At 42.4% G+C, this 17,734-nt stretch overlaps 2 protein-coding genes across 9 annotated transcripts; both read right to left on the bottom strand.

The window, feature by feature from the left end:
• Positions 1-4,591: 4,591 nt before the first annotated feature.
• On the bottom strand, positions 4,592-16,015 carry pbxip1b (pre-B-cell leukemia homeobox interacting protein 1b). 7 transcript variants are annotated; one of them, XM_079694319.1, is made up of 12 exons: positions 15,864-16,015; positions 13,804-13,880; positions 12,920-12,998; positions 12,537-12,619; positions 11,455-11,866; positions 10,807-10,881; positions 8,908-9,153; positions 8,741-8,764; positions 8,232-8,284; positions 7,856-7,969; positions 7,535-7,619; positions 4,592-7,267 (listed from the first exon to the last, which is right to left on the bottom strand). In XM_079694319.1, exons 2-12 carry the CDS (start codon positions 13,852-13,854, stop codon positions 5,772-5,774), a joined length of 2,718 nt encoding a protein of 905 aa, XP_079550445.1. In that variant the 5' UTR covers positions 13,855-13,880; positions 15,864-16,015; the 3' UTR covers positions 4,592-5,771. The 7 variants fall into 7 exon arrangements, with proteins under 7 accessions (XP_079550445.1, XP_079550446.1, XP_079550440.1 ...); XM_079694320.1 differs by having other exon boundaries at positions 4,592-7,264; XM_079694314.1 differs by having other exon boundaries at positions 7,391-7,619; positions 15,864-16,014.
• Positions 16,016-16,364: 349 nt separating this feature from the next.
• On the bottom strand, positions 16,365-17,590 carry lenep (lens epithelial protein). Of its 2 annotated transcripts, none has more exons than XM_079692367.1 (2): positions 16,810-17,590; positions 16,365-16,654 (listed from the first exon to the last, which is right to left on the bottom strand). In XM_079692367.1, exon 1 carries the CDS (start codon positions 17,156-17,158, stop codon positions 16,934-16,936), a length of 225 nt encoding a protein of 74 aa, XP_079548493.1. In that variant the 5' UTR covers positions 17,159-17,590; the 3' UTR covers positions 16,365-16,654; positions 16,810-16,933. The 2 variants fall into 2 exon arrangements, with proteins under 2 accessions (XP_079548493.1, XP_079548492.1); XM_079692366.1 differs by having other exon boundaries at positions 16,814-17,590.
• Positions 17,591-17,734: the final 144 nt, after the last annotated feature.

Genomic DNA, 17,734 nt, shown 5'->3' with positions numbered 1-17,734 from the left:
AGATTTGTACAGACAAAATTACACTCCACTGGTGCATCTCTGCAGTGTTGTTGTTAAACAGAAAGCCTTAGCTTGATAAAGTTAGGAATAGCTCAAATCTTACCCGTTTCACCTCTGCTCACAGTGTCAGAGGAATACCAATACGCCTTGAACTGGGACTCCATCACAAGCCAAGAGAAGGTCCGGTCTGATCTTCGGGCCTTTATTTAAGGACAGGAAGTATGGTGGATTATTGTAAAAATCTATTCTATAATACAGGTCATTTATGATGTGGATGAAGCCTAAATTGGGATGGATCAGAAACTGGAAACACAAATGAGAAGCTCATAAACTCAGGTATTTGTGTGGGTAAGTGGTGAGGACACCAGGGTCTTTTCTAGACAACTACTCAAATGTAAACCATGTTTCCAAAACACTGCTGACCTTTTTCAATGAATAGAATTTTCAGATTCAACCCCAGCTATCTAGAGCAAGATATAGTGGGGGAAAAAGTATTTAGTCAGCCACCAATTGTGCAAGTTCTCCCACTTAAAAAGATGAGAGGCCTGTGATTTTCATCCTAGGTATACCTCAACTATGAGAAACAAAATGAGAAGAAAGAAATCCAGAAAATTAAATTGTCTGATTTTTAAAGAATTTATTTGCAAATTATGGTGGAAAATAAGTATTTGGTCACCTACAAACAAACATGATTTCTGGCTCTCACAGAGCTGTAACTTCTTCTTTAAGAGCCTCCTCTGTCCTCCACTTGTTAACTGTATTAATGGCAACTGTTTGAACTCGTTATCAGTATAAAAGACAACTGTCAACAACCTCAAACAGTCACACTCCAAACTCCACTATGGCCAAGACCAAAGAGCTGTCAAAGGACACCAGAAACTAAATTGTAGACCTGCACCAGGCTGGGAAGACTGAATCTGCAATAGGTAAGCAGCTTGGTGTGAAGAAATCAACTGTGGGAGCAATTATTAGAAAATGGAAGACATACAAGACCACTGATAATCTCCCTCGATCTGGGGCTCCACGCAAGATCTCACCCCGTGGGGTCAAAATGATCACAAGAACGGTGAGCAAAAATCCCAGAACCACACAGGGGGACCTAGTCAATGACCTGCAGAGAGCTGGGACCAAAGTAACAAAGGCTACCATCAGTAACACACTACACCGCCAGGGACTCAAATCCTGCAGTGCCAGACGTGTCCCCCTGCTTAAGCCAGTACATGTCCAGGCCCGTCTGAAGTTTGCCAGAGAGCATTTAGATGATCCAGAAGAGGATTGGGAGAATGTCATATGGTCAGATGAAAACAAAATAGAACTTTTTGGTGAAAACTCAACTAGACGTGTTTGGAGGAGAAAGAATGCTTGGTTGCATCCACAGAACACCATACCTACTGTGAAACATGGGGGTGGAAACATCATGCTTTGGGGCTGTTTTTCTGCAAAGGGACCAGGACGATTGATCCGTGTAAAGGAAAGAATGAATGGGGCCATGTATCGTGAGATTTTGAGTGACAACCTCCTTCCATCAGCAAGGGCATTGAAGATTAAACGTGGCTGGGTCTTTCAGCATGACAATGATTCCAAACACACCGCCCGGGCAACGAAGGAGTGGCTTCGTAAGAAGCATTTCAAGGTCCTGGAGTGGGCTAGCCAGTCTCCAGATCTCAACCCTATAGAAAATCTTTGGAGGGAGTTGAAAGTCCGTGTTGCCCAGCGACAGCCCCAAAACATCACTGCTCTAGAGAAGATCTGCATGGAGGAATGGGTCAAAATACCAGCAACAGTGTGTGAAAACCTTGTAAAGACTTACAGAAAACGTTTGACCTCTGTCATTGCCAACAAAGGGTATATAACAAAGTATTGAGATGAACTTTTGTTATTGACCAAATACTTATTTTCCACCATAATTTGCAAATAGATTCTTTAAAAATCAGACAATGTGATTTTCTGGATTTTTTTTTCTCATTTTGTCTCTCATAGTTGAGGTATACCTAGGATGAAAATGACAGGCCTCTCTCATCTTTTTAAGTGGGAGAACTTGCACAATTGGTGGCTGACTAAATGCTTTTTTGCCCCACTGTATGTGTTGCTGTATGAATCACCTCCTTCAAGAAGGACTAACAATCAGAGTAAGGACGCGTTTAGCATACCACAAATAGTTTAATGTTTACTCACTTTATGCCAATGTGCAGAACATAGTCTCACATTTTTCCTAAGCTTTATAAGGGTGTGAAACTCTGGGAAAGAAGCTGCAGATAGCCCAAAGACAGCAGTACATCAGAAATAATTACACTGTGTTGAGAAAACTTTTGAGAATTGGGCACTTGGGTTTCACTTCAGAGGAATAGTATCATTTTAGCCAAAGCTCTGACAGGATGTGCACAATTGGCATATTAGGGATGCAGTTAGTGCTGACAAGCACACTGGCTTTATCATCCACATTTCCCCACACCTCGTTTTCCTGTCTCAGTTGCAAGACACACACTCACAAGCACACACACCCATCCCCTTACACCTGAAACAGCAGTCCTCTGTTCTTCTCTTCCATTCCCTCGGCCCTCTTTGAGGAGTGCAGCTGCTCTCACATAGTAAATGAGAGAGGGCGAAGAAATCACATACTGTAGTCCTATAAAAGCATCAGGGTTTTCCACAGGCACTTGTCTAATGATTTCTATATTTGTATTTAAGGAATTGTTGGTCAATATTTTAAAAATAATCCATACTTTTTGAATTTCCTCAACCTGTTAATCCCTGAGCCTGTTTTTCAGGTCTCAGGCTCGAAAATGACATTCCCAGAACAATTCACAGAGTGACGCGTAGCCAAAACCGGAAGCTGCGATACACTCTGGTGGCTACCATTAGCAGCTAATATTTATTCTCCGATTTTAACATAAAAATTGAATTATGGATTATCAATAATCTTTTCAAAGTGACAGACACATTGGATTAACCTATGGATTAACCCTCAGCAGCGTTTTTATCATTTTAATGCCATTGAACACGACTTTTGATCAGAATAATAGCTAAGGTGAGACGATCTCCCGTGTTTGCTCCGTAATGCTACGTGTTGTGATGTCTGTGTTTGCTTCCCCTGTGGCGAGTTCTGATTGCTCATTGATGATACTAATACCTATATAATCTGTGGAATCTCAGCTTTAATCGGATATATTGTATGTGCAGTTACAATAAGTAATAAGGGTATCTTTACCTTGAGTTCTGTGCCCAGTGTGTTAGCATTTTTTTCACTCAGGGGTCATTTAGACGCTTCTTATGAGACTTGTGTTTTGTTTTGGTAAAAATGGTTCGCATCGTCAGTTAGCTGAGATTCTTCCCGTTAATCTGGTATGACACATTAATAGGTTATTAAATATTAAGAAGCCCTGAGACACGGTGTCGTAAAAAAACAAACCTGCAGCCCCCTCCACCGGGGGCTCTCGGGCTAAACAGCTTGCCAAACTCACTGCTGCAGAAGTAGGCCCTCAGAGGAGATGCATTTGTTTTCTGCTTTAAGTTTCATGCAAATAAAAAAGTGTGGGAAGCTCAGATGACCTTAAAGTTATATTTATATACAGTAGCAGCACTTAAGGGTTTATTTACGTGTCTCTTTTCACAGGCTTTTTTACTTGGTTATCCGTTACAGAGAGGTGAGCATTAGGGAATGTAAATCTGCATGGGAGTAAGCATTTAGTTGAAAAGACAGCAGTTTAATTGAGTGTTTTTGTGAGTGTGTGACATAACCGCTGAAGCTACAGTAAAGCAGATTGAAGACCTTATGAGGAACAGCTGCTCACATTGTTATATCAGTACTTCACATGCAGAGAACCACTGCTAATTCACTGGTATTACATGTTACTTATTACACGCTTTTATCCAAAGCGACTTACATACTCAATACTGTGGACAATCCCCACAGGAGCAATTTGGGGTGATGTGTCGTGCCCAGGGACACAGCGACATGCTGACTGCAGTGGGGTATGAACCTGCACCACACGCCTCCATTAGTAGTATATTAGTTATGTATCTACAACATATCAATAGTATTTATTAAAAAGTATAGTATTTTAACAAGGCCTTTTTCCAGTTTATAGTCTCAAAAAGGCACCATGCCTGACTGACAATATGTGACTGAATGGCATAGAGTCATCATACTCAATCTTACTGTCTCGATTTTCATTCTTGTTTTCCCTCTACTACCCTGGGCCAGTACCACACCCATCTGGATACAGGGAATATAAAAAGGAAGAAACTGCCAAAAAAAGTTTCCCCCCTGAGGAGAAGTTACCGTCAGCCTGGGAAAGGCAAACCAAGGAGAAAGGAGGTGATTCATCTGCAAAGGAACAATAATATATCAGTCATGTATCATTGATCTGTCAGCAAACAGCTTTTCACAGATCCCACTGGATTTCAAAAGAAATAGGTGGGACAACTGGTTAAACAACAATTTTGTTATTATGAATTACCAACAAAACAAAAACTCACCTTCTTTCGAAATGTGCAGAATCCCAAGGACTTGGACATCTAATTCTGACGAGGAGCTGAAATCAATGTGTGTAATTAAAAGCACATGTAAACCAAAACAGACAAAACAGAGTTATTTAATCCCAGCGATGCGCCACATTTATTATTCTGCTCTTGCAACAGTAACAGGGCCAAATAGAAAACATCCTAACATACAAAGTTCTCGATGCTGCCACAAAGCCCACAGCATGTGGTTCTGCAAACACCCTCCGAAGATCTCTATGTGGCTTTAGACCTTTAATTTAGCAACATGTAATAAGTTAGCGTGTAAACAGATAGCAAGTACTAAATGCGTTTTTGGGAAACTATGCCCCACGACCTCAGTGCTACAACCAACCTCATCAAGAAAAACAAAATTCCCGATAAAACAATAATTAAGGAACCTTAGTGCACGACATTAACTCAGTACCTGAAACAAAAAAAGCTCAACATGTTGATATGTTATGTGCCAACCAAAGATATTTGTATCTAAATTATGCCAAACTCTATAAATAAGTGAACTATGTAATTCTGCATAGTCCTTAAACACATTTAATGCAATATGTACAAACATTCAAAACTAAATCAATACAGACTTCTCTACTTTCAAATTAAATATTCACTAAACTGTTTCAGCAGTTCATCCCACCCTTTCTAAAAACAGATGGTTTGAATATAATCTAATATTAAGTGCAAAGCTAAAGCAATACAAACAAAGAGGGCATGTAGGTTCAGTGAACAGGACATCAGTGCAGAGGTGTGTTGTATGATAAGACTATACAGCAGCTGTCAATGAGGAGTAGCATCAACGCTAATCTAACAGGTTTGATTTCTCCTATGCAAAGTGAAGGAGTAGAAATAACTTCCACACCAACGGATATTCAACATTAGCTGCAGCCACAAATAAAAGAGATGTGAGTTTTTGAAGAAAGAGCACACAAAGGCTATGTCATGTTTGCATTACACTTGTTTCTGTAGTCTCGTCTTCTATCCAAGTCCATCCCAACACAAATGCACTCTCTTTCTGCCTTATCAGGGACTAATGTGTGTGTGCATAGGTCAAATACAAAACGTCCCAAAACAGTGAAATTGAATAATAAGTTGAACTTCTCGGACGACAGAAGGGTAAAATAAGGTCCTGTTAAAACGCTGACAGGATGATAAATGTATACTGGTAAGCGTTTGTGGTCCAATATCAAATGTTCCCTTTGAATACCCTCTCATCCGTCATGACTGCTCTTAAGCTACTTTCGACAGATCCATCCATCCCATCATCAGCCGCGTCCTCTCTCCTTCCTCCCCTCCCCTTTGGCCCTCCCCTCTTTCTCCACAGCCACCACGGGCGCTGCAAACTTCTTTATGACCTCTTTTCCGAACTCCTCCATTTCGTCCTCTAGGTCACTGTCCTCTAGGTCACTGTGCTCTTCCTCTGCATCCTCATGTTCTTCCACCATGTCTTCCAAGATATCTTCCAAATCCTCCACGAACTCCGTGAAGCTCGTCTGCTCGTGGACGAAGAGTCCCTCCTTGAAGAATTTGGCGGCTAGCTTTTTGAGCTCGTCTGTTTTGGAGGCAGCCACCCCGGCCTCCTCTGCTCTGGACAGGTAGGTTTGGAGGATGGCCTCGAACTGGAGCAGGGGGACGGGCAGCAGCCCCTCCGCCTGGGCGCAGGTCTCCACTGAGCTGCACTGCTGCGTGGCTTTGGGGTTCTGCTGGAGGCGGTCTCTCTGCTGCTCCCAGTACTCGGGCTGATCCAGGGAGGGTCTGCTGTGAGTGGGAGGGGGCTTCCTGTCCACCCACAGAGGCTCTTCCTTGTGGTTTTTGTGACCGTTAGATTTGTGTTTCTGGGAGCTTGATGCGTCCTTTTTCCGATCCCCGTTCTGTTTCCCGTCTTTCTCCCCTCCTCTCTTCCACGCCTCTTCCTTCTTTTCCCACTGTTTCTTCTCATCTTTCCTCTTCCACTCCTTCTCATCCTTCCACTGTTTCCTCTCCTCCTTCCCCTTCCTCTCTGGATGTTTCCTCTCCTCCCACTCTTTATTTTCACCCTTTCCTTTGCCGTGATCTTTGCCGTTCTTTCCTTTCCAGTCACTTTCCTTCTTCACCCACTCTTTCTTCTCTCCCTTCTCTTTCCGATCTGCTTTTTCCCATTTCCCTTTGCCACTTTCCTTGAAGCCACCTTTCCCTCCCTTCTTCCATTCCTCCTTGCCCTTGTTCTTCTCTCCTCTGTCTTTTCCTACCTTCCAATCCTTCTTCTCTTCCTTCCCGCTCCACTGTTTACCCTCCTTCACTTTCTCATGCTTTCCTTTGTTCCAGTCTTTCTCCTCAGCTTTCTCTTTCCCCTCACTCTTTCCTTTCCACTCTTTCTTCTCTGCCTTATCCTTCCATGGTTTTCCTTCATCCCCTCTGCTAGACTTTTCTTTCTTCAAGTCTTTCTCCTTCCATTGTTTTGTCTCATCACTGGCTTTCTTCAGCTTACCTTCCTTATCTTTCTCCTTTTCAAACTTTCCTTGCTCATGTTTTCCCTTCTTCCCTTCTGCTTTACCCCCACTTTTGAGCTCATTCTTTCCTTCCTTCCATTCAGATTTCTCTTTCCACTCCTTCTTCTTGCCCATCTCATTTGTATCCTTCTTCACATCTTTCTTCGTCTCCTTCTGGTCCTCCAAAGGCTTTGTGAGCGGTTTCTCTGTGGGTCCAGCTGCTTCCTGTGTGCTGTCCTTTGTTTGGACACTAGAGGGCGGTGTGGTGAGCGTCACAGGAGCTGCTTCTGCTGCTGAAAGGAAAACAAAAAGTCACTTGAGAAAGACGAGATATGAAAATTGAATTAACAGAAAGAAAGAAGGGGAAGAACCATACTGCACTTTCGCTAGCTGTCTGATCACTATCATTCTTGTACCTGGGGGGAGTTTTAATTCAGTCACAGTGGATCTCAGAGTTTCTAGCTCTTTCTGTAGGGCAGGGCCAGACTCCAGCTCTCTCTTCAGCCTCTCGTCCTCTTTCTGAAGCACAGGGAGAGAAGCCATCTCTTTCTTCAACCTACTGTTTTCCTCCTCCTCCCTGCGCAGCCGCTCCTTTGCTCCCTCTGCTGCTTGTCCCTTGGCTACTTTTAGCTCTTCTCCCTGTGCCTGTTAGAAAGAGAGAGAAAAAGAGGTTCCTGTGAGAATATATTACACACACACACACACACACACACACACACACACACACACACACACACACACACACACACACACACACACACACACACACACACACACACACACACACACACACACACACACACACACACACACACACACACACACACACACACACACACACACACACACACACACACACACACACACACACACACACACACCTGAAGTTGGGCTTGTAGCACAGAAATCTGCTGGTTCCCTTCGTCTAATTTATTTAGAAGCTCTGTGCTCTCAGCATCAACTGGGAGCGGAGGAACCTCTAGATTAAGCCACTCCTGTCAACAAAAGACACACAGCACAACGACTTTAGACATCTCAGATTCAAGATGGCCAGACAGACTAGTGGAGCAGTGAGGGAACATGAGTGCAGAGTTGTAAAGTTGGTACAAAGTAGGAGTAATGTTGCGAGTGTTGTGGGTGGTCACACTAAAGATGCATGAGGGTAGTACTCCTTGTGCTGTAAACTAGGGACACAAATGGTATTTATAATAAATAAGAGAGAATACACAGACTGAATATATACGGCGTCAGACTGACCTGTTTTCCGGGTACTTCTGCATCTTTCAGCTCCATTGTGCCATAGTCACTCTCTGCAAATGAATTATTTAAAGCTTAATGTTCATGTGAATGAACACACTGTCAAAGAAAACAAGCAAAAGCAGTGCATGTGATGGAAAATGCCACCTTCCCAAACAATATTAAAATAACAACAATGTGCAACTTGTCTGTTCCTTATACACTATTTTCCTAAAACGTTTTACAGTGATCATGCTAGGAACAGCGAACAAAAATCTCCAAAATGGGCATTGCACTTCAAACGATATGATGTTCATACTCATAGGTTTAAATGTCTGGTGTTGCCGGATAAGGATTGTGTTACATATCAGCAAACAAGCCTCAAGGAAAAATCATTCTCTCTTTCGCTCACACACGTCTGCATGCAGTGCTCTAAAGGCTTTTAGATGTAAAACAAAAAAAACGTTCTGCGTGCACATTCAGACACACAAACATGCACTGACTCACACACATGTTCACACATAACGTACCCTCATCCAGGTCCATGAAGACACCTGCAGGTACAATACACCTCAGTCTCAGAGCACCCTTTGTCTGCTAATGCAGTAACTTAGGAAATATTCCTCTGACTAACTTCACTTATCCAAAGTTCAACACAGATGTTCAACTTTGCAAATGTTCATTAGGGAAATCCTACCTGATAGAAAGATGGTGCCAAGGCCCAGCAGAATGAGAGCCCCCAGGAGGCACTTGTTCACAGAGAACCCACTGTCATCGTCCCGCCGTGGCAGCTGAAACTCTTCCTCCACTTCCTCTTCTTCCTCCGCCCGTCCAATGCGCTCCAGAGCTGCCAAGAGAGACCTCCTCCTCCTCACCTCCGACCCTGGCTCCTCACCCGTCTTCTCAGTTCCCTCCTTACCCACCTCTGAATCCCCGGGGGAGTCTGGGTAGTGGAGAGGGAGAGAATGAGAGGCTGTTGTACCTTGCAGAGGTTTAATGTAGTCTATGAGTACTTGAGCTGCAAAAACAATAATTGCGATTATTTCAACTGTAATTGCAATATGATCGCGAGATTAGAGAGGATGACACTTTTTGAAACATTAACCACATTGTCTTTGATTGCAAAAGGATCATGGTGAGACTTTTAAAGAAGATGTTGATGTTTTTAAACATATATCACCTTTACACAATATATCACTGACTGCAGTTTGAACATTTCACTATTGTATATTGCTATTTAGATCAAATTTAGATGAATTGTGCAGCCATCATGGTTACCCCGAGTCCCAATTGTTTAAAGGTCCCATGTCATGGCCATTTCTACTGATCATAATTCCATTGTTGAGGTATACTAGAATAGATTTATATTGTGCAATTTTCCAAACTCACATTGGTTTCTCATACAGCATGTATAGTATGTGTATTCACTCCCTGTCCTAAACGGCTTGTTGGAGCTCCTGCCCCCCCCCCCCCCTATGAGCCCACTGTGCTCTGATTGTTCAGCTCGCCCACTCTGTTCTGATGAGTCCACCACTGTTACAGCGGAACATGTGATTATGTGTTACAATGGCGTTAGCAACCAGAAAATGACACCAGTAATGACAAACATGAGAATGCTGCGTGGGGTCTGGGTGCCGTGTTGGCGGGACGTTGCGGGGCTTGATGCTGCGAGGAGCGGACAGTGTGAGCTGGGTTACTGGGGTCGTTTCCTGGTTGCTGCGTGGGCTCGGCGAGACACGGTGAGGCCTGGCCCGAGCTCGGCCGGAGCATACACACATAAAAAAAAAATGGAAAAGAAACTCTCCAACGAGGCGTTCTGGGGCAGCATCTTTTCTGTGTTAGCATCTTTTCTGTGTTAGAGTTTTACTCGCTACAGGGTGTACTTTGAGGGTTTGTGACTCTGCAGACCGTTTACATGCTGAAAAAGCTACATAACACACAAGGGGACAAGTAATAACCGGAAAAGCATGTCATGGGTCCTTTAAAAACGGCTGATAATGTAATGTGAATGTGTCTATGAGACAATTACGTTTCCTCTCATGTTTGTTTTTTTCTAAACTGTTGCAATTACAAAGTTGATGTTAGATAGCACAGCAGCTTTAGCGCTGTAAACAGTCTGAAGCTGCAGTTTACTCCAGCTGGGAGATCAGACCTGCTTCTTTATTGGCTCTGCTGTGCATGGAACGCTGGTTCATTCACTGCATTGCTTTCCTCATGTTCCTTTAATTTGCATAAATAAGACTTCAATGTTGAATAAATGGCCCAGAAACTAATTAAAATGGTTCATTTTGGAACTTCTGGTAGGGAAACCTTCCAAACTACTGCCATCCCAATTTGTTGTAAAAAGAGCAATGGGACCATTAAAGGGCTCTGTAAATAACTCTCTGACGCTGAGCTCTAGTTGGTAAACCAAAAGAGGACAACAGAAATGCACAACAGAGCAAAAGAAGGCTCATTTTTTCATGCCGTAGCGAGAAAAATAGCTGCGGAGCAAAAACGCCACACTGCAAAAAACTTTAGAGGACCCAGTCCCTCTGAAGCCAATTAACTTCTGCAGGGTGTCATGCAGCCTCTGTCACATCATGCTGCCTCGTACCAACCAACGCCTCTGCAGACAACCTCCTGGCCCAGATACTGAACAATTCCAAAACCAGCTGGTCCACCAAGTACACTTCAAACACAAATAGTACATCCGGCTTAGTGTCCAACAAATAAAAGGAAAGAATACAGGCATACCAGTGGACCATCTTTATAGAAGAACATACATAGGATAAAGAGGCTGAGGATATAGAACAGAGAGTTAACCCAACAATCAAAAATACATGTTCCTCTCACCTGCAGTGCTATTTATCAATCTGGATTGTTTTGGTGTGAGATGCTGAGGGTTGGAGATACCGGTAAAAACGTCTGCCTTCTCTTTGATATTATGGGAATAGATGGCAATCATAACATAACAGGGTTACTCAAGATAATCAACAGACCTTGTTGTGAGCAGTTTCACGTAGGATCTATTGTTTTTCCACCATACTAAAAATAATCCAACGAGTTAGCACAAGCCTGTTTATGTTAAGTGTGTCAAATGTGTTTTATTTGCTGCTCTGAGCACCGCAAGCGTAGTGCTATCTAGTTTTGTTATACGACAGATATCTCCAACACTGAGTAACTCACACCAAAACAATCTGGTGACAAGTATCACTGTCCCTTTTTTCTAATAATGACATGACTAAAGTTGTGTTGATCATACCTGCCTGTTTCCCTAAGTCAGCTGTTCTTGGGAAGAGGTCAGACTCCTCGCCTTCATATTGTAGCTCCTCCCCGTTCAGCGAGTGCAGCGTTTCTTCCTGTACGAGCCTCTCCACTTCCTCTATTAACTCCCCCCCTCCCAGAGTCTCTGTGCTCAGCAGGGAGGATGGGGGCTCATCAGGGGAGGGGGTTATGTGGGTGTAGGAGTCAGAAAAAGAGTCCGGGTCAGGGCTGGCCCCTGCCGGGCCCTCTGGGAGGCCCTCTGATTGGCTGAGTTCATCACTGCCAGGAACAAGGCTGTCGGAGACTTCCAGAGAGCTGGGAGGGGGGGCTTCAGTGACGGCGGCGCGCACGGGGGGCTGTTGCTCTGTTCCCGTGTCTTCACTTAGCTCTGCTGCTTTGTCTTCTGATAGCTGGGACAAGAATCAGGTCATTACAACTCCTGTGAGGTTTGAACTGAAGCTATGTGACTAATTCAATAGCACAAGACATGTTGAACAGTATGGTAAATATAAAGCATGTTGGCTCAGTTTAGCTCATGGACCCGGGGGGGGGAGTAACACGATTACTACCTAAAACTGTTATTTGTTCTTTATATTTAGTTTAATACCTAGGGAATTTTTTTTGTAAAAGAATCAATATAGGTACAAATAACAATCTTACTGTTTTACAATGGGATATGTGCTGGAAATGTTTTGGGCTAGAACCAGTTGCTAAGCAACCTTCAGGAAGTTAACTGGCCAATAAATAGTCCAAAATGGTCCAAGAGGATATTGATACCTTCAAACTGAGCCAACTGTTTCCAGTCTTTGTACTAAGCTAAATTAGCCGGCTGTTGGCTGTAGCCGTATCATCATGGACAGAAATTAAATTAGTTTGGAGTGTCAATCTAACTCTCTGACAGACAGTCCATAGTGAGATATTGCTTTGAATTAAAACACAAGAAATAGGTTAAAGTGACATGGTGGTGCATTTCTGCATTTTGTGCACATGCTTTACATTTTTAAACTCAAATATTTGTACCGTTGTTTTTGAGCTGATTAACAAAAACATAATAGAAAATGATGTGTACTGCTGGCTCACCAGGTGGTGGCGCTCCTCAGGGAGCTCCTCCGCTGACCCTGCCTCCTCTGCACCCTCTGCAGACCGGCTCTCCCCAGGACCTGCTTCATCCAACACAGAAACAACGCAGGAAGGAAGACAGTTGTTAAATATATTTAAAACGGGACTATTTGAAATGTTAGCATATCTTACTTGGGATAAGTGTGTGGATAGCACAAAATGATCTGCTGTGGTAATGTACATCATTATTTGAAATTGTTCAGGTTTTTGTGTTCTATTTATTACCAAAGAAGACCCATGGGCAAAGCAACTCATAGACTAGATATTATAACAGGTTTTTGTGTGAGATATATTTCCTGTGTCAAACACAATCTCACTATCCTGAAATGTATTGTGACAATCACCTGCTGCAGATGTGAGGCTTTCTTCATGGTGCTCCGTCCCCTCCTCCGCTAAAGGCCTCAGGGTTTCAGCTAAAGTCTCCTAGGACAAGCAAACAGTCAACAGGAAACAAACATTATCACCGTGTGTGTGTGTGTGTGTGTGTGTGTGTGTGTGTGTGTGTGTGTGTGTGTGTGTGTGTAGCCCTCAGGCCAGTGCCTCTAGAAACACTCCGCCCACACTTTTCTTAAAGAAAACATTGTGCGCATCCTTTTATGATAAATAAATCCAAAAAAGAGAAGAGTCCCAATTAAATGAAGTAAATGGGGGCTGCGATATAAACAGAAAATTGAACAAAATAAATTCACAAAACATGCAGTATGATCCAAGTCTCATTTATCCAGTTTTATGAAATGCTCCCTTCTTCACATGCATTTCTGCTAATACCTAGCCATTTAAAATACTATGGACTCAGAAGGACAAGTAGCCCACCTGCATAGGCGTGAGATTGTTTACCCGGATGTGTTTTAATAAATAAGGCACTAGTTGTTTTCGAGAGACTAAACTGTTATAGTTTTCCTAGGTTTTAAACTCAGCACCATTAACTTCAATGCATGAAAAATATCTCCACTTTTTGATTCTTCGTTTACCATGCAAGACAAACATTTGTTTCTTTGAGAACTCAATGTAACACAGGGTAAGTAGTTAACAAACAAATAATTATTTAGAAGTTACGTTTTTCTTTCAAGGCAGTTTGCACTCCTGACGTCTTCTTACAATATCTACTTAATATCAAGGTGACCCAAAAGAAAATAAATTAGGACAAGGAGCTTTTTTCAATGAAATAAGGATTTTTCAATGAGGTCATGCACAGTGACTTCCTAAGCTCTTAACTGAGTGGTGATACCTCAGGAGTGACGATGGTCCAGCTGTTGTTAGCACTGCTGACGCCAGACATGGCCCCCTAGAGGTTGTACCTGTCTCCTGCAACACAAGAGGAACAAACAAAACAGATTACAGAAGTTCACTGAGAATAAGACAAATGAAACATGTACTCTTTTGTGTGTTGTGTCTATACATCAAGCTGGTTGTGTGATTCTAAAACTATGCTAATCCTACATTTTTCTATAACGGCAATTAAAAAATGCACTTGTTACTGTAGCGACTGCCAACAACCCCATTGAGCAGGTGCATTACTCAGAAGATTGACACTAGCCCACAATTATGGTGACAGTGAGTACTGCAGCTAAAAGATATTTACATATTCTCTTTACCCATGCTCTGGATTTGAATACATGGCTTTGCTATTCAGCCCCACCCATTCTGACAATAAAGGAGCTACTGTAACATATTACCCCGTGTGTGTGTGTGTCTGAGGACATGTGTTTAAGTGTGCAGGAAGTCCAGTTCCCTGAAACCATTGAGTCCTTCATTAGTAGTTTGTGTGTGTTGTGGGCCTTTTGGTCACCCTAGCTTTTGACTAGCTGGGAAATGTTTTGGCACGGGACAGGGGTAACTAAGGCTGGCACCATTCTTAAGATACAGACAGAATAATGAGAGTTTCCATTTGAAAGTTACTGGTCTGTCTACAAACCGGTACATTCCCACTGTATAATGGATATACCTTTTCCTATGTGGAATTTGGGTTCACAATGTACTGCAAGATAAACATACAGTGCTGTTTTCCTGAATCTCTGTCAACAGTTATGTTGCTGATTAACAAAACACCTTCCAGGATCCAGATCACTCAAGCGGAAACAGACTGACATTTCAATTTCACCTCCTGTTCAGATACAAGTGTCAGGTTTTACAGCTGTATGAAGCCCTTTCCTCTCAAAACAGCAGAGGAGAACATAACAGAAATACATATTTATCATGGGTCTGGCTTTTATCACTGAAAGCTAACCGCTTACATTAACACAACATTGTCTGGTAATGATGACACACTTCACTCGCCAAATTCAATTCTGTCCCAGCTCCGCAATTTAGGTCTTCTAATCGAGTGTCTCCCAAGAGAAGTCTACTGAATCTAGCCTAGGGCCCTCGGAGCATTGTGAGGCATATAGTGGAATGGCTTAAATAGATACTGGCTAAATATAGTTAGAGCGAGTGGAGACAGAGCATGTAGAAAATGGCCATAAGGAACAAAATAGAGATAGAAATGTATTCTAAGGACAGAGTTACAATAATTATTTTAACTGCACCACAAATCTAATGCTTTTAACAGAGGAAAATGTACTTTTCTATGTCCTGTACTCGGTTTTTACTCACAAATATAACCTGTTAAGCTTTTAAGAGGCTGGGTTACATCACATTTTCATAGCAGTCATATTTAAAGAGGCTACTTGACAGCTTGCCTGATCTCAAATTATTAATACCATGTCAAACAGTGATCTGCTATTAGTTTAAATGTAGCTTTTGTTCTTGAGCAAAACACAGCCAAATGAATGTTAACAGCTGTAGGCCAAATCTCACCATCCTGGTCTCAGCAGGGGAAATTACCAAAAAAGGTCAAAAGAATAAACCAGAGGACAGCCCATAAGGAAAACAATGTTAGGCTGTCAGTAAAAGCAGCATGTTTACAGCAGTTCACACACACAGCATCATAGAATAATAATGTATCTTTTAGTTATTGAGACCGCTTTAGAGAAGGGGCGTGATGTCTGTGACAGGAAATGTCATATGGCAGTGAGCACAAAGAAAAATAAAACTTATAACCGAGATAAACTAAAAAATATCACTTCTGAAAAAAACTCATTGAAGACTAGTGTGAGCAGGCTTAAGCACTGAAGTTTAAAAAGCAAATAAATTAGATTACATTACACAACTTTCCACTTTAAGTGTCAACCGAGCTACCAGGAAAAAGTGAGTAAAACTACGTTGTCGACGCAATAGAAGAACAAAAAACAGACGCTGTTGCTTTGGAATATAAACACTGGTAACGTCAAAATGTAGGTTTATTCTTACCGTGGTTCGTCGATTTACTTCAGTTCCCACAGTCTGTCACAGATACAGCAGCAGACACTTCTGAGTCTTCCCATCCAACCTGCGAACTTAGAAAGTGCCTCATGAACTTGCAAGATTGCCCTTCTCGTCCAATCGCAGACAGCTTTGCCTCTGGACCCGCCCCGCTTCCTCCAACTCGACCAATGGCATGCGGCGTCAATGTGCTTCACTGGGAAATGTTCCAGGTTGATTGACACACACAGGTGACGGAGGGTATGTAAAACATACATCATCTTATATGCGTGAAGTCCATCAGTCCAAGGGTCAAAGTCCAAGGGTCGATTCAGGTTATTCAGGTTTTTGGTTACAATATCCTTCAAGACAACTTGTAAAATGTCTCAATGTTTTTGTTCAATACCTAATTCATTAATTGGACCTCAATAAAGACACACTATTGTGCAAACTATGTCTAAGTCACATTAAAGTTGGACACCTAATCAATATTTCTATATATATATATATATATATATATATATATATTCTTCAGCAGTACAGGTAAACTAAAATATTAACCAAAACAAAATGAAAAAACATGCAGACATAACGGTTATCTTTTTTCTATTCATCAGTTCTTTTATTCATTGCACACCAGTTTGTGTTGTACAGTGAACACCAGGGCTGCCATTCCTCAAGTAGTCAGATCAGCAGGGTTGAACTCAGGAAACTCTGACCCATTCTCTCAGCGAGCATTTGAAGCTTCTGAAAAAGTGCAAGTGTGTTTCCTGGAACCCAAGAAGAGCATCCTACAACCACTGAAAAACAGAGATAAACATTTTTCAACACAAACTATACCCCATAGAAATGGCTGCTTTCTAAAATTGAGATCCTCACTCTAACATTAACATAAATTGCAATATAATCTAATTAGACTCAAGTAGTTTGTTGTCATATGAGACAAAACTCATACTTGCCAATGCTTTGCCAGAACTGCTGATCAAACGCTCCATTCTCAATTAAATAGAAGTTGGTTGAAATAACACTCAAGGAGCCGTCGGAAAAAAGTGAAAATCAATGTTCAACCACTTGATCTCTTAATCCAGGATCTCTTTGATGCACCAGCAGCAGAGCAGGAAATAAAGGCACTCCTTAACCGACTGGATAAAACCGTAGGCGACGTTTCCTCCCAATAAGTTCTTGCCTCTTCCCAGACCCATGGCCATATCCCGCAGATTCTGTCCCAGAGAGGAGGAGGATGAGGGCATGGCCTGAGGACGCTGGGGATGCATGGCTCCGGAGAGAAAACGAAGCAGAGGCATCAAAGAGGCCAGCCGAAGAAAAGAAATAGGAGGTGATGTCTGACAAGTTGAATCAGACTGTGCCAGTGCAACAGCTGAGGTCTGCTTCGTATTCCTGCCACAGTAAGCCCCTCTACTTATAACCTCCTATACAAGCTGCAGGCTGCCTCCATTCACATCCTGCTTTTTCGCGACTGTTCTCTGCTTTCAAACATCCGCTGATTGATTAAAGGCCTTGTTTACCTTTGCTTTGCACTATTCCCTTCTGTTGTATAGGACCCCACACACTCTCTCCCTGCACTCTAATAATCCCTGAATCAGCCCCCTACTGTTATAGGCTCATCTGTTAACAAACAAGAGGGTTCCAGTAGCTCCATCAGTACCACTGCCACTGCACCCCACTCTTTGTTCAGGACAGTACTGTGTGTGACAGGTGATCATACCTACCAGCAGTGTCTGCTTTGTTGTTTATTTTCCAAAGTTGTTTGGTTTACTTTTATAGAAAAATGAAGTTATCTTATAAATAAAGCCTTTACAACAAAGGGCCACACCCTCAGGCCTATCACACACTTATATCAGAAGCCAAACTCACAGAGA

Source organism: Notothenia rossii (genome assembly GCF_949606895.1).
Source record: "Notothenia rossii genome assembly, chromosome: 7".
In the NCBI taxonomy this organism is placed as follows: Eukaryota; Metazoa; Chordata; class Actinopteri; order Perciformes; family Nototheniidae; genus Notothenia; species Notothenia rossii.
The sequence above is the reverse complement of the archived record's forward strand: the minus strand, read 5'-3'. Positions and strand labels throughout refer to the sequence as shown.

Coding starts and splice junctions, on each gene's coding strand:
- pbxip1b (XM_079694314.1), bottom strand. CDS start 13,854: ATGTCTGGCGTCAGCAGTGCTAACAACAGCTGGACCATCGTCACTCCT. Junction 12,620..12,919: donor AAGCCTCACATCTGCAGCAG/GTGATTGTCACA, acceptor TGTTGGATGAAG/CAGGTCCTGGGGAGAGCCGG. Junction 7,620..7,855: donor TGCTACAAGCCCAACTTCAG/GTGTGTGTGTGT, acceptor TCTTTCTAACAG/GCACAGGGAGAAGAGCTAAA.
- lenep (XM_079692367.1), bottom strand. CDS start 17,158: ATGCCTCTGCTTCGTTTTCTCTCCGGAGCCATGCATCCCCAGCGTCCT.